This window comes from Petromyzon marinus, chromosome 83 (assembly GCF_048934315.1).
Source record: "Petromyzon marinus isolate PM22_M1 ecotype Great Lakes invasive population chromosome 83, UKy_Petmar_22M1.pri1.0, whole genome shotgun sequence".
Lineage (NCBI taxonomy): Eukaryota > Metazoa > Chordata > Hyperoartia > Petromyzontiformes > Petromyzontidae > Petromyzon > Petromyzon marinus.
This window is the reverse complement of record NC_133748.1, coordinates 6,957,214-6,985,140: the sequence shown is the minus strand read 5'-3', so window position 1 is coordinate 6,985,140 and position 27,927 is coordinate 6,957,214. Positions and strand designations below refer to the sequence as shown.

At 45.2% G+C, this 27,927-nt stretch overlaps 1 protein-coding gene across 2 annotated transcripts; it reads left to right on the top strand.

Moving 5' to 3' along the window:
- LOC116937834 (tripartite motif-containing protein 14-like) lies at positions 1–27,877 on the top strand. Of its 2 annotated transcripts, XM_032944951.2 has the most exons (8): positions 2–129; positions 6,230–6,533; positions 11,995–12,217; positions 16,352–16,447; positions 18,761–18,994; positions 20,064–20,086; positions 21,181–21,317; positions 23,459–27,877. In XM_032944951.2, exons 2-8 carry the CDS (start codon positions 6,277–6,279, stop codon positions 24,064–24,066), a joined length of 1,578 nt encoding a protein of 525 aa, XP_032800842.1. In that variant the 5' UTR covers positions 2–129; positions 6,230–6,276; the 3' UTR covers positions 24,067–27,877. The 2 variants fall into 2 exon arrangements, with proteins under 2 accessions (XP_075913736.1, XP_032800842.1); XM_076057621.1 differs by lacking the exon at positions 18,761–18,994 and having other exon boundaries at positions 1–129.
- The last annotated feature ends 50 nt before the right edge of the window (positions 27,878–27,927 follow it).

Below are 27,927 nucleotides of genomic sequence, written 5' to 3'. Positions count from 1 at the left end.
AGTGGAGGTGGGGTAGGGTGTAGAGGTGGGAGTGGAGGTGTTGAGGTAAAATAATTCCGCCACCTCTAAGGAAGTTGACTCCCCAGAGCAGCGTTCTGAGAGACCGCGCGTAGCGAGCAGGGGACTCAGGTGGGTGGCGTTCTCCCTCTTCGGTGCACGGACATGGGACGACGATTCCATGACGATGATGATCATAGTGTAGATGCCCAGACACGGGCCCACGGGCCCACGGTTGTGTTGTAGTTGACAGCCTAAATACTCTGTGGGTGTACTGTACTCTGTGGGTTTACTGTACTCTGTGGGTGTACTGTACTCTGTGGGTGTACTGTACTCTGTGGGTGTACTGTACTCTGTTGGTGTACTGTACTCTGTGTATATGTGTACTGTACTCTGTGTGTATGTACTGTACTCTGTGTGTATGTACTGTACTCTGTGTGTATGTGCACTGTACTCTGTATGTGTACTGTACTCTGTGTACTGTACTCTGTGTACGTGTACTGTACTCTGTACTGTACTCTGTGTGTATGTGTACTGTACTCTGTGTGTACCGTACACACTCTGTGTAGTCTGTGTATACTGTGTGTATACTGTGTGGTGTAGTCTGTGTGTACTGTGTGTACACTGTGTATACTGTGTGGTGTAGTCTGTGTGTACTGTGTGGTGTAGTCTGTGTGTACACTGTGTATACTGTGTACACTGTGTATACTGTGTGGTGTAGTCTGTGTGTACTGTGTGTACACTGTGTATACTGTGTGGTGTAGTCTGTGTGTACTGTGTGGTGTAGTCTGTGTGTACACTGTGTATACTGTGTGGTGTAGTCTTGTGTAGTCTGTGTGTACACTGTGTATACTGTGTACACTATGTATACTGTGTGGTGTAGTCTGTATGTACTGTGTGTACACTGTATACTGTGTGGTGTAGTCTGTGTGTACTGTGTGTACACTGTGTATACTGTGTGGTGTAGTCTGTGTGTGTACTGTGTGTACACTGTGTATACTGTGTGGTGTAGTCTGTGTGTACACTGTGTATACTGTGTGATGTAGTCTGTGTGTACTGTGTGGTGTAGTCTGTGTGTACACTGTATACTGTGGTGTAGTCTGTGTACACTGTGTGTACTGTGTGGTGTAGTCTGTGTGTACTGTGTGTACACTGTGTATACTGTGTGGTGTAGTCTGTGTGTACTGTGTGGTGTAGTCTGTGTGTACACTGTATACTGTGGTGTAGTCTGTGTACACTGTGTGTACTGTGTGGTGTAGTCTGTGTGTACACTGTGTGGTGTACTCTGTGTGTACTGTGTGGTGTAGTCTGTGTGTACACTGTGTATAATGTGTGGTGTAGTCTGTGTGTACTGTATGGTGTAGTCTGTGTGTACACTGTGTATACTGTGTGGTGTAGTCTGTGTGTACTGTGTGTACACTGTAGATACTGTGTGGTGTAGTCTGTGTGTACAGTGTATACTGTGTGGTGTAGTCTGTGTGTACTGTGTGGTGTAGTCTGTGTGTACAGTGTGTACACTGGGTATACTGTGTGGTGTAGTCTGTGTAGACTGTGTGTACACTGTGTGTACTGTGTGTACACTGTGTATACTGTGTGGTGTAGTCTGTCTCTGCATTGTGTGCATACTATGTGTACACTGTTTATACTGTGTGGTGTGCTGTGTTTGTGTGTACACTGTTTATACTGTGTGGTGTGCTGTGTTTGTGTGTACACTGTTTATACTGGGTGGTGTGCTGTGTTTGTGTGTACACTGTTTATACTGTGTGGTGTGCTGTGTTTGTGTGTACACTGTCTATACTGGGTTGTGTAATCTGTGTGTACTGACTGTACACTATTTATGTTACATGGTGGACTGTATGAGTGTATATATACTGTGTTTACACTGTATATACTGTGTGTGTACTGACAATGTGTACACTGTGTATACAGCGTGGTGTACTCTGTGTATGTGCTGGCTGAGTGTACTTTGTGTATACTGTGTGGTGTATTGTGTGTGTGGACTAATGTGTGCACACTGCATACTGTGTGGTGTACTCTGTGTGCATTGACTGTGTTTACACTGTGTAGACTGGTTTATTATTGTGTGTGAACTGACTGTAAGTACACTGTATACCAGGGGTCGGGAACCTTTTTGACTAAGAGAGCCATGAAAGCAAAAAAATTGGAAATTTATTTCAGTGAGAGCCATATAATATATTTTAAAAGTGAATTCAACTAAATGTCAGTATAATAAGCCTCTGAATTTATTCTTTTTAATAATGTTGTTATAACACTCACCATTAATGCGACTTCTGGTGCTGCATGGATTTGCTGATGTCTTTGTAGTCGGGTTGGTACTTGGTGAGGTTAAGCTTCATGCAGGCGTTGAGGCTTTCATCCGTTAAACGTGATCGTAGGTTGGACTTGATGTTTTTAAGATGTGAGAATGACTGCTCACATGCATACGTAGATCCAAACATGGTCAATACAGCAATACTCACACGCTGCAGTGTGTGGTATGTGACAGGAAGCGCGTTCCAAGTTTTGAGAATCAGCTGGTCTTCGGGTTGGAGTTTTTTCATTTCTGTCCACATGTGCTTGCTCGCCAACTCCGCTTTCTGTCGTGTGATTCTTTCCAAATCTTCATTCAGTGACTTGAACTTATTCACCCACATGTCTGAGGCCTTCAGGTCAGCCACTTCTGCTTCAAAATCTCTGACGGAGACACCAGGGATGTAATTCAGGTCGGCTGTGTTCAGTGAACACTCGTTTGGATGGGTGATGAACTTAAAAAGACGAGTGTGCTCACGAAATTCTCCAAAGCGTGCTTTGAAGGACTGTAGGAGACTGGATGTGCAGCCAGCTAGCTGGTGGAGATCAAGGTTTTGAATGGGCTCACTTGCTGTGCATGCATCTTTAAATTGGCTCAGTTTTTCAAAATGTAGTAAACGACCTGTTTCAAGATCCGTGATGAAAAGCTCCAGCTTGTTTTCAAAAGCAAATACAGCTTGTTGAAGGGATAACACTGTATTTCCAATGCCTTGCATTTTCACGTTGAGCTGGTTCAGATGTTCAGTCAGATCTACGAGATAGTAAAACTTGAGGAGCCACTCGGTGTCGGCTAGCTCAGGATGCCCGACGCCTTTCATTTCAAGGAAAGTCCGGATTTCGTTCAGGCAAGCCGCAAAACGGCTAAGCACCTTCCCTCTTGACAACCAACGCACATTGCTGTGCAAAAGCAGACCAGGATAGTTATTTACAACTTCATCCAGCAGTGTTTTAAACTGGCGATCATTTAAGGCTCGGGCAACAATAAAGTTGATCACACGAATGACCAGCGACATCACTTCGCCAAACTGCCTGTCACACATCTGAGCACAAAGTGCCTCCTGGTGTATAATGCAATGGAAACTTAGGATGGGTCTATTTTCATGTTCACGGAGAAGCGCCACAAATGCTTTGTTTTTCCCCACCATACACGGAGCACCATCAGTACACACTGAGAGAAGTTTATCCATAGGTAGACTTTTTTCTTGAGCAAACTCCATGAAAGACTTGAATAAATCCTCACCTCTTGTGGACTCTTTTAATGGCAGAACAGCAAGACTTTCTTCGCGCAGTGTGTCACCAACAGCATATCTTGCAATCACGCTGAACTGCGACAAATGGCTCACGTCTGTTGACTCATCCAAAGCCAGAGAAAAGAACGGCGCTGCATTTATGTCCTTCACTTGCGTTTCCTCCACTTTGTTTGCCATCACGATGGTACGATCATGAACAGTTCTTGCCGACAGAGGCATGTCTTGTATCCGTTTGATTATCTTGTCTTTGTTCGGAAGATCATCAAAAAGTTCATTGGCTACATTCAGCATGAACGTTTTAGCATACTCGCCATCTGTGAATGGTTTTCTGTTCCTCACTATTGCTAAAGAACCAGCAAAGCTAGCCGAATTATAGTCACCTTGCCGGGTCCATACGCGGAGTTGCTGCTGGCTAGCTTGCACCCTGCTCAGCTCTTGGCACGCTTTCTTTCTGCTGTCTCCCGCAGGGTATTTTGATGCAAAGGTAGCGTGGCGCGTGTCGAAGTGCCGCTTTACATTCGACCGTTTCAACGATGTAATTTTGTCATTGCAAATTAGACACACCGCAGAACCCGCTCTCTCCACAAAGGCGAATTCTTCGGTCCATTCGTCCTGAAATGTACGATACTCGTCGTCTTTTTTTCTTTTCGCCATCTTCTTCGTCGAAGGGTTAGCTTTGAGCTAATGACCGAGCAGACGCAGTCTCAGACTGATTCAAAAGGGGGCGTTTACCTGTTTTACCCAGCAACGGCAAACGTAGGCCAGTATCATCCAATTAAAATAATGGACAATTGCTCCTGCAGCCCTGAACAGGACATGCGCAGTGAAAAATCGATGGATGGATTAAAACAAGTGAGAATATTTTGTTTTATCTGCGAGCCATATGCAATCATCAAAAGAGCCACATCTGGCTCGCGAGCCATAGGTTCCCGACCCCTGCTGTATACTGTGTGGTGTAATCTGCGTTTGTGTACTGTGTGTGTACTCGGTGTATACTGTGTGGTTTACTCTCTGTGTGTGTACTGACTGAGTGTGGTATACTAACAGTATATATTCAGTGTGTATTGTAGTTTTGTAGTGTTGTCGATTTAATTCTCTGATCCATAACTCTTTACTGGACATCTGAAACAAAGAGCTTCATAGCTCCATCCGGATTACTCCTTCAGTTGATAAATACAGATCCTCATATTGTCTATAACAGCGGCGCCAACCCGATTGGTCGCGTTAACCAGTAAACCCCAAGGAATCATAACCTGGCCAACAATTACGTGGCCTTGAGGGGGGTGGTGGCTTTGACGGCTTCTTCGTTCTGTGGCAGGGTCAGATTTCGGCCTCGGCTAAGTGAGCTACAGCTAAGTCAGCCTGGCATTCATTAACGACGGGGGCCCTCTTAAGCATGAACAAAACTTACAATCGTACACACGTTCTACTTTTTTTTACATAGCCCGTTGAAAAATAGAAATATCTTAGGGCCCCAGCATTGTCATAAATCGCCCATGCTTGGGGCTCTGCGTATCTCCACTTCACGGTAGCTACGTAGATGTTAGCTACCTCGCCCGGGGTACAGGAGGTCGTGGGTTCCATCCCGACCCTGACGATGCCTGCTGCTGTTTATTTGTAATTTTTGTCTCTCCCCGTGGTTGTCACTGCGTGGATTTTTCTCCGGGTTCTCCGGTTGTTCCCTCCCCTTCAGAATCAACGTGATACGTTTAGAGTATTTGGCTGCAGCTTTAAATCTCCACATAATGGTGATGATAATGAGCCACTTCGTTGAGCTATAATTTGTGGTGACCAGGTCGCTTCTGAAAAAGATCTACACAGCTCAGTGGACCTTACCTGGTAAAATTAACATAGATTAGTCTATATGTATCTCTGTATTTCTATGCATCTCTCTGGTGTCTCTATGGGTATCTGTTTACTGTATTTTAATTCCGATATGATGGGGCCTCTTAAGCTCGACGTAGCTTAGGGCCCCAGCATTTTCATAACCTGGCCCTGTTCCACGGTGACATCGATCAATTAATCAGTCTTTGTTTTACTTGCTAATCTCGCCCTCAAGCAGGCACCAGTGCAGATTTCCCCGCACCTCCATGTAGCATGGTTGGTTATTTACGGTGTGAAATAAGTTTAATAAACATGCATATAAACCTGTATGGTTCTCATTGCATATCTGTGCATCTCTATGAATCCCTAGGCATTTTGATCACTGTAAATTTGGATGTGATGATAAGCTACTTCTTTGAGCTATAATTTGTGGCCTGGTTGCTTCTAAAAAATAACTACATAGCTCGGTGAGCCTTACCTGTTGAAATAACGAAAAAATATAGTTTAGTTGAAATAATTTTTAAACGGGAAATGAAATAAATAAAGAAGCAGATACAGGGTAGACGAGTCTGACCAGGTGCGTCTTGCACAGAGCACGATTATTGAGCGCGATGCTCGACACGTTTTGGATGTCGCTATTGCAGATACGCAATTGCCCTTCGGAAGAACAAGTTTGATCTAAAGTTCAGCCATTCCGCAAACACCCTCGTGCTCAGCTGTTGTCAAGTCGCCCCACTTTTCCGGAGGACAGAACACAACGCAGAGATACACCTACTCAAAATTGTCTCCAAACTTTATGATTTTGTTGTTGTTGATGTCTATTTCGACCACCTGTCCCACCTCGTTAGGATTTGCGGGAGCAGAGGGACAGCAGACCGGATCGGCTCCACTCAGCATGGCAGCGGCGGCAGCAGCAGGTGGCCGGGACCGGGGCCTGGAGGAGGAGCTGACTTGCTCCATCTGCCTGCACCTCTACGTCGACCCCGTGCTGCTGGGCTGCCCACACACCTTCTGCAGAGAGTGCATCGTGAGCGTGTGGCGCGACGGTGCCTGCGCCTGCCCCGAGTGCCGCAGGGTCTTGCCCTTTGGCTCCAAGGAGGAGATGCGGAAGCAGCTCGAGAAAAACTTCAAGCTGGCCAGCATCGTGGACAGGTTCTGTTCCCGGGAAAATATAGTTAGTTGGTTAGTTGGTCGGTTAGTCCATTGGTTTAGTGAATTACATTTGTTGAGCCAGCTGGCTCGGATTGGGAAAAATTAGCCCACTTTTCACAAAGTCTCTGTCTATCTCTATGTGTCTCTATGTAACTCTGTGAGTCTCCCATGTGTCTATATGTATCTCTATGAGTCGCAATATAGCTCTATGAGTCTATGTATCCCTTTCTTATTCTTTTGTATGGCATTTTTGGGGACAGCAACAGATAACAAATTGATTTCTAGATTTGATATTGATTCGACTTCTCCAGGAGTAGCCGCATGTATTTGTTTCAGATCGCCATTGAATGATCTGATATGTTGCACGATCTGAGATCTTGGACCACAGTCACAAGTGTCCACATCTTCCACGGAGTGTCCGGATCTGATTCAAGGAGGACCAGATCTTCTTCGGTAGATGAGATCCTGTTTGGAGGATTTCAGGGTCGCTGATGATGGGTTTCTGCAAGATTTTGGTGTTTGTCCAGGTTTCCTCTCATCGTGCTTTGGTGGTCTTGTCATCATCATGTATGTTCCTTGCATATTGCCAGAAAAGTTTTCTGGATTTGAGCCTGTGTGGTGGGGTCATGGAGATGTCTTTGTTTATTGGGAGGTTTGGATTTACGATGGCCTTGCAGTACTCCGTCATAGATGCAGCATCGCGACAGAGCTGCGTAGGATCGATATTTGCGAGGACCGAAAGCCACTGCAACGGTGTGCTCTTTAGCATCCCTGAGATGATCCTCATGGATGCATTTACCTTTGTGTCCACCACCTTTGTGTGCACGCTTTTGTTCCAGGCTCAGGCACAATATCCTGCCGCAGAGAAGAATAGTGCTGTGGGGGCCGTCCGGAGGGTTGTTGCAATTTGCTCCCCATGTTGTTCCGGCCAGTTTATGAACGAGATTAACTCGCAATTTTGTTTTTACAGCAGTATTCTGCAGGTTTTGTGGAAGGTGAGGCTGCTGGCAAGAGTTACACGGAGGTATTTGATGTACTTGTCGTGCTGGACCTCTTCGCCACAGAAAGTGACGGCCAGTTTCTGGTCGGCGCTTGCATTGTTCAGGTGGAATAACGTTACAACAGTTTTCCTTGGGTTTGGGCGGAGCCTCCAGTACTTGAAGTACGTTTCAAGTTTCTTGAGGTCTTCGCACAGGTCATTTTGCACCTCAATTTTGAGTCGTTCTTTGGACGGCAAGTGCTAGGTCATCGGCGTAGCCAAATTTCCGGCCGACGGTGACAGGGAGGTCACTTATATCTATATGTTAAAAGTGCCACAGCAAGCACTGATCCTTGTGGGAGCCCGTTACTGAGGAAGTGGGCTCTGCTGACAGTGTTCTCTAGGTGGACACGGTATGGCCGGTTGGACAGTAGCGATGATAGAAGTCTGAGGGTTTGCTGGGATCTGATGACCTTAGACAGCTTTAGCATGAGGCCTTCCCACCATACTGTGTCATAGGCCAGTGATTGGTCGATGAAAGCGGCCCCTGTGATGTTTTTGCACTTGTAGCCAGCTTTAATGTGTGTGGTGAGTTACAACACTTGATAGCAAATGCTGTGGCCAGGGCTGAAGCCAGCCTGTTCAGTTGGTATAGTTTCCTCGAAGATCGGTCACATACAGGTCAGTAGCATCCTCTATAGAATTCTGTACACTGTAAAAAGCAGGGATATGGGGCAGAACTTATTTGGGTTTGTGGTTGATTTCCAGAATGGCAATGACCTTCATTTGTCGCCATTTTTGGGGAATTTGCCTAAGGAAATAATGTCTGAAAACAATCTGGCCAGCCAGTGGCATCCTTTTTGGCCAAGGTGTTTAAGGAACTCGGGATAAATCCCATTTAATCCTGTGGCCTTTCCTGATCTGGTGGCTTTTATGGCATCAATGACCTCTTCTTCATTGAAGGGGGATAACAAGGCTGTTGTCGGTGCACATTCCGCTATTAATTGGTGGAGTTTTCATTTCACTCGCTATCTTGTTTGCCGATCTGTAGAGATCTTTCCATTCAATAGCATCTGTGTGGCGATGGCATTGATGGGTACATTGGCGGTCTTGTTTCTTGGTGGTGGTGCCGCTCCTTGGTATCTCAGGAGGCACCAGGCTTTATGGCTTGAGTGCGTAAAATCTAATGACTGCATCGCTTCTGTCCACCTTTGGCTCCTGGATTCATTTAGGAAGTCCAGGAGAGCTTTTCCACACTCTGGGCTTCCTGACTCTGTTTTTCTGGAGCAGGAACTCGCTTTTTCCTTTCCAGCATGGAGTGTATTCTGCCCAGTAACTCCATGGAATTTGTGAGCGGGCTGCTTGAGGACAATCTTGGTGAAACGTTCATAGTTTTCTGACTTTGGTGGATTCTGATAGACAGTGCACACGATGGCTTCAATAAAAGGTTCCCAGTTGCACTTTCTTAAGTTGCATCATGGCACAGGGATGGACGTGATCATCAGAATTTTGACCCTGATATGCACCGAGCCTGGCCTGTGCTAACTGTTCGGGAATTGTCCAGAACCATTCTGGAAGCACACGGCAGTTCACCCGAACTTGAACACGACACAAAGCACAGGTAAAGGTTTGAATTCTTCCTCCATCGTGCGGAATGGATGGTGCCTTCATCTTTAGCGTCAAACAGAATGAACAGGTAACTAGTTGCTGCCCAGTCGATGACCTATTCATCGGCAAAAACCGCGGGATTGGTCACAGCAGGCAGCATGTTTGGGCTCCATGTGGTTCTTGGAGGTTTATATACATTTATCACAGATACATAATTGATTTTGACGATGATGATGGCTGTCAGTATGTTGTTTTCTGCGTTCATTGTGGTGAGGTCCTTGAAATGGAATTTCACGTGACGTTGGTAGTCCCTGCTTAGGATGGTGGTAGCTGGCTCTCGTCGTCGGCTGTACAGGAAATTATTGGAGCAGGAGCGTGTCGAACCATCTGGATTATGAGGAAACGTCCCAGCAAGTCGCACTTGGGCCTTGATAGGTGCCTCTACGTTTAGATGGCAAACACGTAGTGACGGCCCTATTCTGCGGTAAGTTTGGCCATGAAAAGTATCTTTGGTGTTGTAATCCTGATCAGGAGGGCCATTTTGGCATTCAATCGCTGGGATGATAACATTAGTTTGTGACAAGCACGTAACAGTGCAGACCATGGAAAGATTGCCATCTTCTCCACCTATATATCACATTTAGTCTCTATGTATCTCTTAGTCTCTGTATCTCTATAAATCTCCTATGTGTCCCTAATGAGTCTATATGTCTATGAGTCTATATGTATCTCATCTCTATGAGTCTGTTTAACACGTAGGCTTTCGCGCCCAATATCCTCCATAATACATGTTTTTTGGGTTAGATCACATAAATATATAAATGTGTCGTTAAACACGCCACCACCTGACACAGCCAATTTAGTAAGGTTTGTCACGTAGACAGAACATGCCAATTCGTTACTAGTACAGGACACAGCATTTACAAGTTGAGTACTCAGATTGTCAATGTTGTGGTTTTGCTCTCCAACACACCGGTGTGCTGTATTAGTAACAAATTGGCATGATATTTTTAATTGAGAAACCTTACTAATTGGCTGTGTCCGGTGGTGACGGGTTTAACAACATATTTATGTATTTACTCTATGAGTCTCTATGTATCTCTAAACATTTCTATGTATCCCTGTGAGTTTCTGTGTATGTTTATGAGTATCGAAATATCGTGATCTCTACGAATCTATACGTATCGCTACGTATCTCTATGAGTATGTATCTCTGTGGCTCTGAATCTCGATGTATCTCTATGAGTCTGTTTGTTCGTGTTACTCACCTTACATTAAAACTGACAGCATTTCAGAATAAGAGTTAAAATTAAACAACATTATTTCCTATGATATGTTAATTCGAAATAGTTATTTTCTCTCTCTCTCTGTATGGCACTCTGAAGCCCTATTTTTGGGTCTGCTGCGCCTTATAAATACGAAGAGTAATAATAAAGAGTGATCAAGGTAAAAGTAAGAAAACGGTTGCACCAAAGAAGAGAGACAACCTAATGATGCAGGCATTGATGGGAAGGAAACTGGCACTATTTGGACACAACAGAATGTTTTAAGTGTGGTGTTGTTGTTTGAGAAAAAATGAAAGGAACTGGAAAGAGTGAAGGACCAAAACAGAGAATGGCTTGACGACGTTATAAGAGATTGGTGCTAGAAAGATATGGTACTACTTGAATCATATTGGCACTACAAGACAGAGAAAAGTGGAAACTAATGACAATTTGCAGTGGCCACCTACTATGGGGGCTATCAGCCCATGGATCATAATGATAAATAATTACAAAAGGCATCAAGCTACAGAGGTAGTCTTGTGACATTGTTCGTGATTGTATAACATGTTGTGGATTTACAGAGCAGGCATGCTGCAACCGCATCTTAAGACGCTGCTGTGCAGAAACAGAGCGAGTACACAACCCACAACATGCTGTATACCATAACCGAGGTTTTTTTGGGTTAGATCACGTAAATATAAATGTGTCAGTAAACCTGCCACCACCCAAAACAGCCAATTAGTAAGGTTTGTCACGTAAACAAAACATGCCAATTCGTTACTAGTTCAGAACACCGGTGTGTTGGACAGTAATTCCACAACATTTACAACATACCATGTATGTATGTTGAACCTCTTTCATACCGTACATAGCCAACCATGCTAATTGGAGGTGACGGGGGAAGGACAACAAACTAAACTCAATAAAGGTCCCGGTCTCTGGAATTGTCATCTGGTTAAACAAAATATACTTGAAACGTGAAACTGTCTTTTGTCTTGCGAGTCCCTACTCATGTTTCGTGACAGTACAATACTAAACTAAACTCTTTTACATTTTACCAGATAAGGCCCACTGAGTTATATAGCTCTTTTTCAGAAGTGACCTGTCTATAACAAATGAATGCTCAACCAATTGGCTTATTATCACGTGGAAATTCATAACTCAAGTCAAATACTCTAAGCGCATGATTCTAAACGTGGAGTGGGAAAAATGGAGGACCGGGAGAAAAATCCATGAAATCACCATGGGAGAGGGAGGCAGACTCCAAATATACAGAAGCAGCCATTGTCAGGGTATGGGATCGAACACGACCTCCTGCATACCAGGCGAGGTACTTAACATCTCAGCACCGCGGTACCCCAGTGTTTATTATAAATGCAGAGGAAACAACTTGACAACAAGGGAAACATCCATAAGATCACAGGGAGAATGAACACCCACACTCTAAATGTATAGCAGATATCGGGGTCGGGATCGAACCCACGACCTCCTGTGCACCAGCCAAGGTAGTTAACATCTTGCCACCGTGGTGCCCCAATGTGGACAAGTGAGCTACAGGAGATCCGGCCACTATTCATGGTCGCTCAGTGAAGACGGTTTGTACCCATAGGTTCTCAAGTCTCAGCACGGAAGGGGAACGGCCGCTGAAGGAGCTCAACCCGAGCTTGGCACGAGTGAGGCTCCTGAATCTGGACCTCTGTGCTCAGCATGGCAAGGCACTCGCCATGTTCTGCCGGGAGCACGGTGCGTTTGTGTGCACTGACTGCGTCACGAGCGGTGCGCACCGGGGCCACAAGCTAATGTCAGCAGAGGAGGTTGGTCGGCAGGCAAAGGTGAGGTGCTCTGAGCGCGGCGACCGCGTGGTGATGGTGGTGGTTGTGGTGATGATGGTGGTTGTGGTGATGGTGGTGGTAGCGATGGTGATGGTGGTAGTGGTGGTGATGTTGGTGCCGGACGGTAAAGCTATGGTGAGCAGTGCCATGTAGGGAGGGCGAATTTACATTGGCCATTCCCCTCATCGCATTTGTAGCCACCACAGCATCCAAAGTGTGCTCTAGACAGGTGCGAGGGGCTGGTAACCCCTCCACCTTCAATTATCACTAATCCACGAAAAAAATATACAGCTAAGCTTGTGCCGGAGGCCCCGGGGGGATAGTCATCTATGATGTCTCCTGGCCAAACGACATTTGGCGGAGCCAGGAGATTGAATCCTTACCCTCGGGGTTACTCCAGAAAGAGCAAAAAGCCACTACGGGTGGCCACGTGGAATGTTCGAATGCTCACTGCGGAGGAGAGGCTGTCATTCCTCTGTCGGGAGCTCGACCAGTACCACCTGTATCTCTGGTATTCAGGAGGTCCGGTGGACCGGCTCTGGGTCCTGCCTACCATGAGGGGTAGACAGTCCTCTACTCGGGGCAGGAGACTGCCAAACAACAGGCAGTGGCTCTTCTTCTGAATAAAATAATGAAGGAGGTGTGGGAGCGTGGCGGTGAGGTGTGGGAAGCTGTAAGCCACAGGCTACTTTGGGCTCCCCTTCCTATAAACCAGAGGCGAGGAGTGGTGGTCGTGGTTACTTATGCCCCCACCGAAGATGAACATCAGTGGAGGGATGCAGGCAAGGCCGATGAGTCAGATGCCGTTTATGACCTCCAGTCACAAGTGGCCCCTCAGGATAGTCATCCTGTTGGGTGACTTTAATGCCCGAGTTGGTCATGATGCTGGCACCTGGTCTGAAGTGATGGGAAGGCATGGGCCGGATCAGCTCAATAACATCGGTAGGAGGCTGCTGGCTTTTGTGCAGCCCATGATCTTGTAATTACCAAGACGCTTCTCCGGCATCGGCACATCCACCCAACATCATGGATGCACACCAGGTCAAAGCAAGAACATCTGCTGGACTATATAGTGACAGAACAGTGGATGCAGACCCATATCCTTGGTACCAGGACCCACTGTGAAGCTGATCTGCCCACTGACCATCGACTTATCATCTGTAAGATGCCCCTGCAATTCTTCCACTCTGCTTTTGGGTGGGTACCCAGGACCCCATTCAAACACACAATGACCTGATCTGAGCTAGCTGATGAAAGTTGCAAGCGAGAATTTCATCATTGCTTGCAGCTGAGGTTGACCTCGTCCTGGACTCCTCATGATGCTGAGAGGAAATGGGTGAGATTTAGGACTGTGGCTCATGCAGCTGCAATGGCTGCTTTAGATACATGATCCAAACCTCCCAGAGACTCTTGTGCACAGAGAAGGTATTCAGGCTGGCTGATAAAAAGCACCAGGCCCACTCTCACCATCTATAGCATCCCACATCAGAGAATGAGGAGGCTTACCGCAGCTTTCACTCGGAGGTTCGGAGAGCCGTGAGGAGCTGCAAGGACGGGTGGTGGTCGCGGGTTGCTGAGGAGATGGAGTCTGCCTCAGTTGCTCGCGACCACAAATCACTCTAACGCCATCAAAAACGTCATTTGCAGTGCCACAACTATCACCATCATTAGGGGAAAGAACGGTGATCAAATCTCCGGCCCCCAGGAACAGGTTTTCAGATTTGCTGAACATTTCTGTGAGGTCTTGGGGGAGAGGAAATCCCTCAGCCTGGAAAACATAATGGGGCAAAGTGGGGATGACCCTGCTGAGGCTGCAGTGTCTTGAATATTGGAAGACGTAGTCACCCCCTGTGAGTGGCTGGCTGAGGTGCCATCTGTTAAAGAAGAACAGAAGGCAATCCAGAGTCTGAGACCGGGAAACGCACCAGGCAGAGATGATCTCCCAAGGAAAATGCTGAGGGAGGGTTGCGTTTGGGCATAGACTGCCCTACATGACATCATAATAACAAACGGGATCACTGGACAGGTTCCACAGGATTGGAAGGATGCCCTGGTGGTCCCTCTCTTTAAGAAGGAGGACCGCACAGACTGTAACAACTACAGGGGCATCTCACTCCTCTGTGGTGGGAAAGGTTCTGGCAAGGATTATTCAACATCGCCTTGCAAGTCACGCTGAGGAGAGACTTGCGGAGCCCCAATGTGGTTTCAAGGCCTATGATATCATTAAAAGGTTATGGCTCTGGGCTGTTCTTCGTGCTTTCAGGAATCCCTTAGTCTCTGCTCACAATCATTAAGGACCTTAATGATGGTGAGCGAGCCCCGGGTTAAACTATGTGGCCGGGAGTCGGAGCCATTCCCTTTTCACCTTGGGGTGCGACAGGGATGTCCTCTGGCTCCCACATTACTTAACATCTATTTCGACTATGTAGTTCGTGAAGTTTTCAGTAGCTGTACTGGAGGAATTTTCATTTGGTACAGATATAATGGGAGGCTGATCAATGCCTGGATGCGGTCAAGGGATGGCTCCCTATTGGTCAACCATGTTACGTATGCCGATGATCTGGTGATTGCTGCTCACTGAGAGGAGGAGTTGGAGGCACTGCTGCTGAACCTGGAGCGTGCAACTAAGAGGTGGGGCCTTACCATCAGTCCCACCTAAACTAAGCACCTGCCTAGGTATTTTGTACCATCAGATACTCCACCCCCACAACTCTCAATTGGTGATGGGGCAGTTGTGGAGATAGTGGAGTGTTTCCCATACCTGAACAGTGTGATCATGTCCGGCTCTGGTTTGACAGCAGAGGTCTTACTCCAGATCAGTCAAGCGGCATTAACTTTTCATCGGCTGCGTATCACTGTGGAAGCTACATGGTCTGTTGCTCCACACGAAGCTTTGGGTCTTCTCTGCCACTGTCATGCCCTCCCTTCTCTATGCTTGCAAAACGTGGACCCCCCTAATGAAACATCTTTGCCAGTTGGAAACATTTAAGCTGGCCTGCCTATGATCTATCCTGGGTTTAACAAGGTTGGATTGTGTAAGGAGCTCACAAATCTTTGAAAATTTTGGACAATGTCCCAGTGGTGAGCTCCTCCGGCAGGCAAGGCTGTGTTGGCTGGCCTAACCAAAAGCCGCCGCATGCCCTGTGCCGCTGGCGTGCAGGGGTCTGACTAGGAGCTTTGGATATGTTCGTACCTACTCCCGTCGCCACACCACTCAACGCCGCCAGACTTTTGTCCAGTTTTCCAGATGCTCGATTCACAGAGGCAAAAGTGGATACCTGCGCAAAGAGTATATTTAGAGTGCAGTTGAGGGTGCGTAAGTCCCAACAGCACTTCTTCACTGCAATAGGGTGGAATCCAGTGCAAAGGGAGAACCCAGGATGACTGGCCCTCTTCCACAGTTGCAGGAGGCTGCCGGAGCTCCAGTCTATCGGAGGACCGCCTTTCGCGCGCCACCAGCACGTTGCTTTAATCTCAGGGTGTGCTCCCCTAGCTTTTGTCTTCCCAGACTTCTCCAGAAGGCAGTGGGAACACGGCTATAGACACAAAGACAGATACAACATTTTTTTTATTGTAATAATGTTAATAAATACATAGGTTTGAAGAAATAAAGTAGTGGGACTTGCGTACCTGTGCTTAATTTGTGTTCAACGATTTAGCTTTAAAAACATCTGGCATGTCTCACACCCCCAGAAAGGGCATCTCGCACCCCCAGGGGGTGCGTGCACCCCAGGTTTAGAACCACTGGTGTAGTGTATAGCGTAGTGTATAGTGTAGCGTATATTCGTGTCATGAATAGTAGTGTAGTATATCATTATCACGATCCATGAGGCAAGATAGGCCGGAGTAGGTGCCCACTGCACTTTTCTTCACTTGTTGTTTCCACTTTCTCCTCTGTCTTGAAGTGCAAATATGGCTCAAGTTAGTGGCTACATCTTTCTGGCACCAATCCCCTGATGACGCTTTCTTCAAGCCATAATTTTCTGTGTTTGGTTTTCCTTTCTTTCTGGTTCCTTACATTTTTTCTGAACAACAACAACAACCCTTTTCATTTAATGGGTAAATATCGTGTATGATTTTAATCGTTTTGCTATAGGCTTTTTTGTTTGGTTTGTTTTCTTCTTCTTAAAACAGGAATCCCTATCGCGGTCACTCCAACAACTTATGACACATAATGGGAAAGTTGCAGCAAGATTGAATATACTGAAGAACACGGAAGCCAATGTAGAGGTGAGACCCAATAACACAATAACACAAATTCCCATGAAATGAAGATGATTGATGATACAAATAATCGATTTTATTACCCTTCCTGGCAATAATAATAATAATTATAGAGTAGGTGTTTACGATGTTCAAACAGCAAATAGACACCAATTATATAATTCACTGTGTAACAAAATTCGTTTTTTTGTTCCTGGGTTGTAAGTAAGCAAAGTTTGTGGGGAATAATAGCCATTTTATATACTTTTGAGGCATAAGCAATTAGAAAATAACACTACCCAGGAACAAAAATCGTGTTACATCGTGAATTATCACGACAAAGCATGATCAAGTCTGCACCAACCACAACATCACACTTGTGGTAAAACGTAAAAACAAACGTGCTTTGATAGTAACATACCCACTAGCTTTGAAACAGAAAAAAGGCAGTTATATTGGCCAACCCGAGCTATTGATACTTTGATATTTGCATTGTCATCGTGCTGTGTTCGCCTTTTGGCGTTATACTTTGGTATAACACCAGGACCCCTTTTTTTTACCAGTATCACTGATTGTCGTGCACCAATATCAGGATGATCACCTTGATACATCTGATGGTCATCTTGAAAAATCTTGATTCTGGTTGCAGGTCAATCAGTTCCAAGGAGAATGCCTACTTTATAATCAAAGCAGTTTTTTTTGCATATTTTACCACAAGCATGGTGTGTGGTTAATGCAGACTTGATTAGGCCTTGTAGTGATAGTCGCTGTCCATTTCGGTTTTTGGGTGCCCTCGTGGCTAGGAGATGTTATCTCCCATGCCTCGTATGCAGGAGGTTGTGGGTTCGATCCCGACCCTGACGATGCCTGCTGCTGTATCTTTTGAGTTTGGTTCTCTCTCTCGCTCTTCTCATGGTTGTGTGGATTTGTCTCCAGGTCCCCTCTTTTTTCCGTACACATTTAGAATCAATGTCGGGCATTTAGATTATTTGACTGCTGCTTTAAATTTCCACCTGATGATAATAAGCTATTTGGTTGAGCTATCAAAAAATATGTTTGAACATCTTAACACCTCGTATTCTTATCAGAAACAGTAAAGCCTATTCTTACGTAATTCTGTCCTTCCTCCACGAATTCCTTTGTTTAGATCAATACCTCACATGCTCATTTTCGTGCTGCCCTTTGATTCAACACATTAATACCGATTCCACTTAATGCCGATATCAAACCGGCCACCACCCGACATAGCCAATTAGTATGGTGGTTTGTCATGCCAATAAAACGTGCCAATTTGATATTTTTGATTTAAAGCTTTCGTGACTGCAGTAATTCATATTCTTAGTTTTTTCGGTAAAGTCACGTTGAAGAGAAACAACAAAATAACAAAATATATATAAAACAATAAAAAATTCTCACGACGTTTCGACCATAACTCAAACGGTCATCATCAGGTGTGTTGGTTTGCATGAATTTATTTTTTTAAAATATTTATTTTTAAACAGCGATTTGGCAGTTTGTCCAGGACTAGTCCATCTAGTCCTGGACAAACTGCCAAATCGCTGCGCGTGACGCCAACGTTTTTTATGGACTAGATGGACTAGTCCTGGACAAACTGCCAAATCGCTGCGCGTGACGCCAACGTTTTTTATAAATAAATAAATGTGCCGTTTAAAAATAAATTTATGCAAACCAACACACCTGATGATGACCGTTTGAGTTATGGTCGAAACGTCGTGAGAATTTTTTATTGTTTTATATATATTTTGTTATTTTGTTGTTTCTCTTCAACGTGACTTTATCGAAAAAACTAAGAATATGAATTTGATATTTGTTGGAGAGTAAAACCCCCCACAACATTTGCAATTCATATACTGATGTTTCGCCAGTAATTATAAACAACCAGCCATATCAGGTGACAGCCAGAATTGTGGAGAAATCCTCCTGTTTCGGTCTTAAATATATGAGAAATAAATGTGATGTCAATTGTGAACTAATCAGAAGAGAAGAGGGGGGGTTAATATATTAATATAAATTGCAATAGACATCTATTGGTTGGGTTTTTGCAAGCTGCCGTCATGCTGGTGTGGCGTGTTGCTGATGCTCCTACCAGCTAACTTTTGGCGAATTGAGCGGCAGCTCCGTCAATTGTTCTTTCTCGCACGCCACAGAATGTCCAATACCCCTTCGCCTCCGCCAACCCACACTCTCATCCACGTGGCGAACTTTGGACGAATGACAGCTCGCAACTCACGTGGGTCATGCTCATCCATGCAGCGGTGGTACTTGTAGCTAAAACTGTAATCTTTTCACGCGGAAAATTTTATACTCGTCCCATTTCAGGGAACGTCGGCAGCTTTTGACAAATCCATAGACGACGCTTTTAACACTGCAATCAAGTCCCTCGAGGAAGAAAGGGCCACACTCAAGCAGTTGGCGCATGCAGAGCAGAGTAAACTATTGGGCCTAATCCATGGCCAGATGGCGCCCCGAGAGAAGATGGTCGCTGAGATGGTGGCTGTCACCAAAGAGGTGCAGGCGGCTTTGCAGGAAACGAATCACGTGCGGGCTATCCAGGTACGTGGAGAACAGAGGGCACCAGTAGTGTGGAAATCGTCAATAGCACCTTCTGCTACTGCTGCTGCATTGGCTGAACGAATACAGTGTTAAAAGGTCGCGTTCATGACACACACACACACAAAGTGCCTGCCACGAATGAACCACACAATACTTTTGGTGATCTCGTCAAGGAGCTGTATACCACCATCATGCGAACTCCTGTCATCCTCGCAGCAGCAGCAGCGGCGGTTATTGGCTCAGCCGTCGAACAAAAGCGGTCAACTCTTCATTTCGTGGCATTTTCAAACACGCTGCTTCTGCGGCCATCTGGGAAAATGTTTTCTTCTGATATTAGGAAGCCACTGAGAGCTACGATGCACCTTTACATCATCTAGATTGACAAACCCATTTCTTTAGTTTAACACGTAGGCTTTTTTTGTTGAAAGAGAAACCCTATTTTTGACTTAAAACCATTAAATTTGTATTTCAATTTTTTAAGTAAAGTCTTAGGCTCGCAAACCAACTGACCTGGAAGAACTAAAACATGGTATTGTGAATGCTGAGTCATCATGCATGCCTACAGCTGTGTTTTAAAATGTTTATTTTTTTCTGAACGATGGGCAACATATACAAGTTTATTAATAATTCGAGCATATCTAATCAATACCATAACATTAAATAAACTAAAACGTAAATGTCTATTACTTGCAGAATTCATATTAAATTCATAACAGCATCTCGAATAACAATACAGATATTCTTGGTTCTTTCGGTAAATTCATGTAGTAGGGAAACAATTAAATAATAAAAATATAAAACAATAAATTCTCACGACATTTTGACTGTGACACAAGCAATCATCATCAGGTGTGAAAACCTTCTACGTGACTTTACCGAAAGAACCAAGAATATGAATCCCTGCAGTCACGAAAGCTTTAAATCAAGACAATACAGATATTCAACTTTTTTTTGGTGTAGTATTCATTTTGGTACACTCCGTATATCAACATGAGATGAGGTTACCCTGAGATGGTGACCAGCTTACCAATGGATGTCTCACGCGTGCACCCCTGTCCCTCTGTCGCAGGTGAGCGGTGAGTTGGAGAGAAGGTAGGTCGGACACCTTCACGTCACTCCACCGCCACTCAACTCCCCAATCCCAGTTTAATTGAACATTCAAGATCCATGTTTTACTGGTACCACGATGGTGAATAAATAATATGCTCACTTTACCCTTCCCCGCAATGATAACACCGGAGTTGTATTAATATGTCGAGACACCTACGATCACAAGGCCATCATCAAGTTGTGTTCACCTGCACATCATACTTGTAGTGAAATGTGCAAACACACTTCCATCATAATAATGTACGCATTGTCCTCGGAACTGATTGGCCTACACCAGAGCTACAGTCTCCTTTATGGCCTTGTCATGAAGGAAGCTGTATTATTGCCATACTTTTATTTATCATCATCATGATAGTACCGACCCTGACGCCTGCTGCTGCATATTAGGAGTCTGCATGTCTCTCTCTGTCCTGGTGGTTGCGTGGATTTTTTCTCCGGGTTTTCCCTCCACATTTAGAAACATGCATCTAGACTATTTAGATTTTTTTTTTTGCTGCTGTAACCGTCAAATTTCTAAGCCACTTTGTTGAGTTATCATGTGTGTCCAGGTAGCTTTAAAAAAAAGTTATTACCTCAGTGGGCTTTGCCTGGTAAAATCGGGTTGGTTTTGTTTTATTTGTATGTGTTTGGGTCATTTGTTTTTTACCTTTCTTGTACTTTTCACTGCGATCATGTTTTTTTGTATTGTCTGTTTTAACGTTGTTACCCGTGCCTACTGGACATCTGTGAAAAAGAGCTTTATACCTCATCGGATTCCTCCAGGAGGCTGTTGCTCTGGTGCAGGCCAATCAATTTTGAAGACAATGCATACATTATTATTATCAGTGAACGTTTGTTTTCATGTTTTACAACACGCGTGATGTGTGGTTCACGCAGACGTGATGATGCCTTGCAATAAGGGGTGTGTCTATTTAGTGTTTGAACATCTTAACACAACTCCTGTATTATGATTCTTATTCTTACCGGGAAGGGTATTGCAAGCCTATTCTTTGTAATCATCTTGATACTGGCCAACAAAGGTTTTCCCATAGATCCACGATATAATCTTATTCCTTATTTGTTTATTCCACGTTCAGGATAACGGCCGTGATGATGAAGAACCCGCCAAATGACAACATCGTGACTAGAGACCTATTTTCATCCTTGCATGGCCTGCTGCAGAGTCTCTCCCCCAGAATCTCCAATTGGAAGACAGAAAACGCGATGCTCAGAAGTAAGTTTGTGTGCGTGCGTGCGGTGGCACAGTGGTTAACGAGTGGCTGCGTTGCGAACCAGGCGACCCAAGTTCAATTCCCGCTCATGGCGCACCAACACCAGTGATGATTATATGAACCGGTCCTGGGCCCCCAGCCCCCACCCCAGCTCAACTCATCCTCAAATGAGTACCTGGTGTGGTGTGTAGTATACATCGCCACTGGGGAGACAAATGTGCCCAGGTCTGGTGATAGCCAACCACCCCCTCAGCGCTGCTCGATAACAACACTTGCCCCTGCAGACTGCTACAGGCTATACAGGGGATATTTTTTATTTGGCATCAAAGTTGTGAAATAGAGAACACACTTAATAATAATATAATGAATAATAATTTACATTTGTAAAGTTCTGCATTTAATCCGTAGATCAACCAATGCGCCCCTGTGTATGGAAAGCCAGGAAATAAACAGAACCTGCAGAGGGCAAAAGGCCATAACTAGGCAGATGGTAAAGGCCAATTTACCCATTCACTCACCCACCTCACTCACTCACCCACCCACCCACTCACCCACCCACTCGCTCACCACACCTCACTCACTCACCCACTCATTTACTCACTCACCCACCCACACACTCACTTACCCACCCACTCGTTCACCTACCCACCCACTCACTCACCCACTCATTCACTCACCCACTAAATTACTCACTCACCCACTCACCGAATCACTCACCCACCGTTCCTGTTATCTATTTTGATAACGATGAAAACGCTAATAAGTGGTACATCTGATGATCGAATCTAATTAAACACGTATATTTATATAGCCCTTCACTCCAGGCGCTTGATGAACATGGCTTACAACACGGTGACACAGAATGGAATCGTGTAGTAGCGGGCTACCAGGTGGTTCTACTCAGGGGATCACGAAAGGGACTACAGGGGAGGGAAGGAGTAGAGGGGTGAGGAGGAGGGAAGAGGACGAGAATGGATAATGGAGAAGAGGTGTTGAGGCTCTAACCACCCTCCTGCTATCCGGAGGCTCACTGCCATGTGGGGGAAGTGGGATGCCCAGATCGCGTGCTGACTGAACACGACAGGTGCAAGCAGCTATTCCGCAAATGGAAATATATAAATGAAGGGAGTTACCAAATGCGTCAAACACGAATCTCACATTAATGTCACTACGTCTGTGTGACCACGCCATCCAAAAACAAAGGAAAGCTTCTGCCGCCTATGAATTCAGAGTTTGGGAACGAATGACTGCGACGACGTGAAGAGGCGCAAGAGAACGGGCGGCAGCGGTCCAGGCGAGCTACAGGAGGGAGAGGGGTGTTCCGTCAGCACGCAAACGACCTGCTGTGAAACACACCGAATCACAAGCGGGGGGTGGGGGGGGGACGCTGGTAGACAACTTGAATGGACACTCGAATGGGGCGCAAATGAGCGTGGAGAGGTCGCATGCATAGAATTGCACTGAGAGACAGAAAGGGTGCCGTACGCATTACAGAGAAAAAATGCAAAGGTTAGTGGCATCATCTTGACTTGGCAGGGAAACTTTTAGGGGGTTTGGGCTTTGGGCAGTTTACGTCGACTAGCAGGACCGATGGGTGATGTTGCAGACGAAGAGACAGAATGGCAGCCCAAGGTGGAAATGCACCTAAAAGGACACTCTCGCATGGAGATAGAGTGATAAGTTATCAGTTTGTGTGATGAAAAAAATTATATGCTTTATTACCCTTTCTGTAAAAAAAGAATAATACTACAGGAGGTGTTAAGATGTTCAAACACCAAATAGACACACCTTTTGCAAGGAATCATCAAGTCTGCATGACTCACACATCCTGTTGGTGGTAAAACATGCAAACAAACACGCTTTGATGATGTACACGCTGTCCTTGTGTATATAGTTAAGAGACAACCCAACGGTTATGTTTTTTGGCGATCGCACTCTTCGTACACCCCCCGAGTACCCGGTGTAACCACGGGCAGGTGAAACCTCTACTTAAACCCAAGATCTGAACGGTGGCAGCGCAGCTGTTTGGGATTCTCCAGCACCGTTGTTTGTCATTGTATCAACAACAGCAGAAGCAGTCCACCAGCTAAGGGAGCCGATGACTAACCGCTGTCCTTTCCGTGTGCGTTCTATGACCGAGAAGATTTCAGGAGTCCAACCCTTGATGAAGATACGCTGCACTACCAACTGGACGCCGACGACTGTGGCAAGGCCCCGAGCCTGTCTCGGCCCCTCAGGAGGCGTCGGGACGTGACGGAGGGCTGTGAGGCGTTCTCCTACTGGAGGCAAGCGCTGTGCGAGGAGGGCTACACCTCCGGGTTGCACTACTGGGAGGTGGACGTCAGCGAGTGCGTCGAGTGGTGTGTGGGCGTCTGCTATGGGTCGATGGAGCGGAGCGGCAATACCAGCGATGCGGAGCTGGGTGAAAATGCCGAGTCGTGGTGCATCAAATACAGAGACGATGATGACGACGACGACGATGGAAATCTGAGTGCCTTTCACGATGCAGAGCAAACCGACATTGAATTCAGCTGCGATGGTGGCCGTAGAGGCTGGCACATCGACAGGGTGGGCATTCTGCTGGACTGTGACATGGACCGACTGTCATTCTATGATGTTTCACAGGCACGGGTCCACTTGCACACCTACTACGTTGTGCAATACGATGGTCCACTCTTCCCTGCGTTCAAAGTCCTAGACGACAGCATCACAATAGCCACGTGTCCACGCTCCTGCGCAGGCCTCTGCTAGGATTCTCAGAAGAGGTGACGTGGACCCAGCATCAGAGCGCTCTGTGAGCATTGCTGTGTAGGTTAGCCGTTCTGGCACTGTTGCTCCCCCGGTTGATTACTGTCATAGATGTGCACTGTTCACGTCACCTTTGAGATAGATTTCTATAGACTCGCATAACTATCCACAGACTTAGTTCAACACAAATAGACTCAAATATCGACCTATTGATACCCACAGATTCAAATAGATACGCATAGACTCACATATATACTTATAGACTTGTATACATACCCACAGATTCACGTACAAATCTACAGACTAATATAGATAACCAGATATTTAGATGAACCCATATACTCACATAGATACCCACAGAATCACATATAAATTAATAGACTCAAATATAGACCCATATTCTCGCATAAATAACCACAGGTTCATGTAGAAATCAATAGACATACATAGATACCGATATATTCATATAGATACCCATAGACTCGCATAGATACCCATATACTCACATAGAAAACAATATAAACTCATGGCGTCATACAGAGCCTCATATATCTACGTGGGAAGTTGTGCTTATATGGTTGGAATCTCGGTTCCCAGGGACAATTATATTACGTGTGTTTGTGGACTTAATGGAATGTTTCGTTGTGGATGAGAGGCTCCCTCTCCTCTGTCATGAAATGGACCAGTACTGCCTGGACCTCTGAAATACAGGAGATCCGGTGAACCGGTTCTGGCTTCAATAATTTTGAGGGGAAGACAGCTCTCCACTCAGCATAGGAAACTGCCAAACAACAGGGATTGCCACTTCTTTTGAACAAAAGAATGAAGGGGGTGTGGGAGCGTGGCGGTGATGTCTAAGAAGCTGTAAGTTACAGTGTTGTATATATAGGCCTTTTTCCAAAATTGATATTAAGAATGATTTTGCCAATATATATTTTTTAATCATTCGTGGTGTCGCTTGGGGGCCAAAGGGGGTGAGATAAACCCCCCCTCCCCTCACAGCAGCTGCCTCTCACACTGGAACCAGGCAGCCGGATATAAGCCATAAAATATAATAAAACCCAAAACAAAGCGGGGGAATTACTAATGAGACACGCTGGAAATATACGTAGCCTCAAAGGCCCCCGTTTTAAGAGCACAGACAACCAGGCGCCATGAAGGAACAGGCAAATTCTACAATAATTTGCATTTTCGTTTCTCTTAATACAACGGTTAATGTTCAGAACTTAGCGACAAAATGAGTCGACATAGACTGCCAACACAATCACTCCGATTAAAAACCAGACTACAGTCTACATAGTGGATTATTACTTCTCATACATATTTTAATACTAATGTTAATACTAATGTTATTCACCTTAAATTCTATTACCTTTTGCCATCTACGTGACTTTACAAAAACCAAGGGATATCAATTCCAGCAGTCAAGAAGCTTAACTGAAACTTAGCTATACCTCTAACCTTAGGACATCAAAATATAACTCGAGTTTAACAGCACAGATCCCTGGATACAGACGGGGGAACAAACGTTAATAAACCCTATGAACACACGTGAAATGACGATGTTAAATCACGAATCGTGGAAAACATAAACCAAATAATGATTATAAAGAGTTAAGCCAGGGGTCATCCAGGGGAGATGGGGCGAGGTGGGTCGATCACGTGACCAAGAGAAAAGGATTCCATAGATGAAGCCTCCCGGCCGCCTTGTCTCCTAGCAGCATGGGGTAGCAATAAAACCACAAAGGGAGAGACCACGACCCCCATTGAGATAGACAAAGGTGACACCCGACCGCGAAGGAAGGAGCCAGGCCTTGAGGAAACAACTTATCACCCCAATAAGTAGAACAAACACATACATACCCAAACGAGGGATGACAAAAACTCAGCAACAAGAATAAGCAAACATTAATGACTGCCAAAACACTCACTCCGATTAAAAACCAGACTAAAATCTACATAGTGGGTTATTACTTCTCATACATATTAATACTAATGTTATTCTTGGTTCTTTCGGTAAAGTCACGTAGAAGGGAAACAATAACATAATAAAACTGTATGTCCGGAATCCCTGGCGTCTACAAACTAAGTTGCCTCTGTGGTAGTAGTTACATTGGAGAAACCAAACGACATGTCTCAGACTGCATTCGTGAACACAAAGCAGACCTAAAACACGGTAGGACCAACACCGCAGCCGTGGTAGATCACTGTTATAATTCAGTAGGCTCACATGACATTGACTTCTCCAAGACAGAGGTTCTTTGCAAGCCATCTGGCTACCATGAGAGATTTGTTCATGAGGCTATCCACATATACAAACAAAGAGATAATTTCAACCGAGAAGATGGATTCTGGCTTAGCAATCATTGGAAGGATTTGATAAACCATTTCGGATCTTAATTGATTGTTCACGCTTATGGTGGCTTTCAGACCGCATCCATTATTTTCGTCTCCCCCCTCTTTTCCGAACATAGATGGACTCGTCCATCTGAACAAACTGTCAAATTGCTCTCCGTGGTGCTAACGTTAAAAAAACGCCACTTTTTTCAATTATTTTTCTTGTGGTTTTCACACTTGATGATGGTTGCTTGTGTTGCAATCGAAACGTCGTGAGATTTTGTTTTATATTTGTATTATTTTATTGTTTCCCTTCTACGTGACTTTACCGAAAGAACCAAGAATATGAATCCCTGCATTCACGAAAGCTTTAAATCAAAATACTAATGTAATTCACATTAAATTCTATTACATATTGCCGTCTACGTGACTTTACAAAAAACAAGGAATATGAATTCCAGCAGTCAAGAAGCTTAACTGAAACTTAGTTATACTTATGAACCTCAGGACATCAAAATATAACTCGAGTATAACAGCACAGATCCCTGGATACAGACGGGGGAACGGAAATTAATAAAACCCTAGGAACATACGTGGTGATACAATCTTAAAACACGAATCGTGGAAAACATAAACCCAATAATAATTATGAAGAGTTAAGCCGGGGGTCATCCAGGAGAGATGGGGCGAGGGGAGTCGATCACGTGACCAAGATAAATGTATTCCATAGACGAAGAGTCTCCCAACCACCTTTGTCTTCCAGCAGCACATGATAGAATTGCATACGCAGGCAGAGGGCATCTCTTATAAATAAAAAATCAAATGCCACGATGGAAGCACTGTAAACACTGCCACAAACATACCTTGAGTCACGTACAGAATCATAACTATAAAGTGGTACGGTATCAAGCTATAGGAGGTCAAATAAAATGTTTAACTTCAAAAGCCTCAACACACCCCTTTGTGAGAGGGAAAAGAATGTCACACCGGGAGGGAAGAGAAAAGGGGGGGGGGGAACTCCACCAGACAGGGGAACCCCCCCTCCTTCCAGATTAATTATTGCAGAGGGTGGAGAAGAAGGACGCACTCGGGAGCAATCTGGAGCATCTGTTTCCCTTTGATGGGGGGATAGCTGAGGAGGGGGACAAGAATCAAGCCAGGGTGAGACTTAACAGATGGCTTAATAAATGAGAACACACACACATGGACACACGTACAATCCTACCCCCCCCCCCCCCCCCCCCCGCAGCATAGAGTGAAATCAAAGGAAGTTCCGGTCCTTTGTGAGAAGGCGAGCCAGAGGAAGAAATTTTTGCATAAAAAACAGATACGAGCCATACATCGCTATCACAGCTACCAGTGGCAGAAGACGGCGATCAACTACAGAAGATGACCAACCACAGAAGATAACAGCCAGCCACCGAGGGCGATCAGTCACCGAAGAGTTATGTGACGGCGGGAAACGTCAAGCAATCAACGTCGAAAAAGGGCGGAAAGCACCAGGCATCGACCAAGCCAGCATCGCAG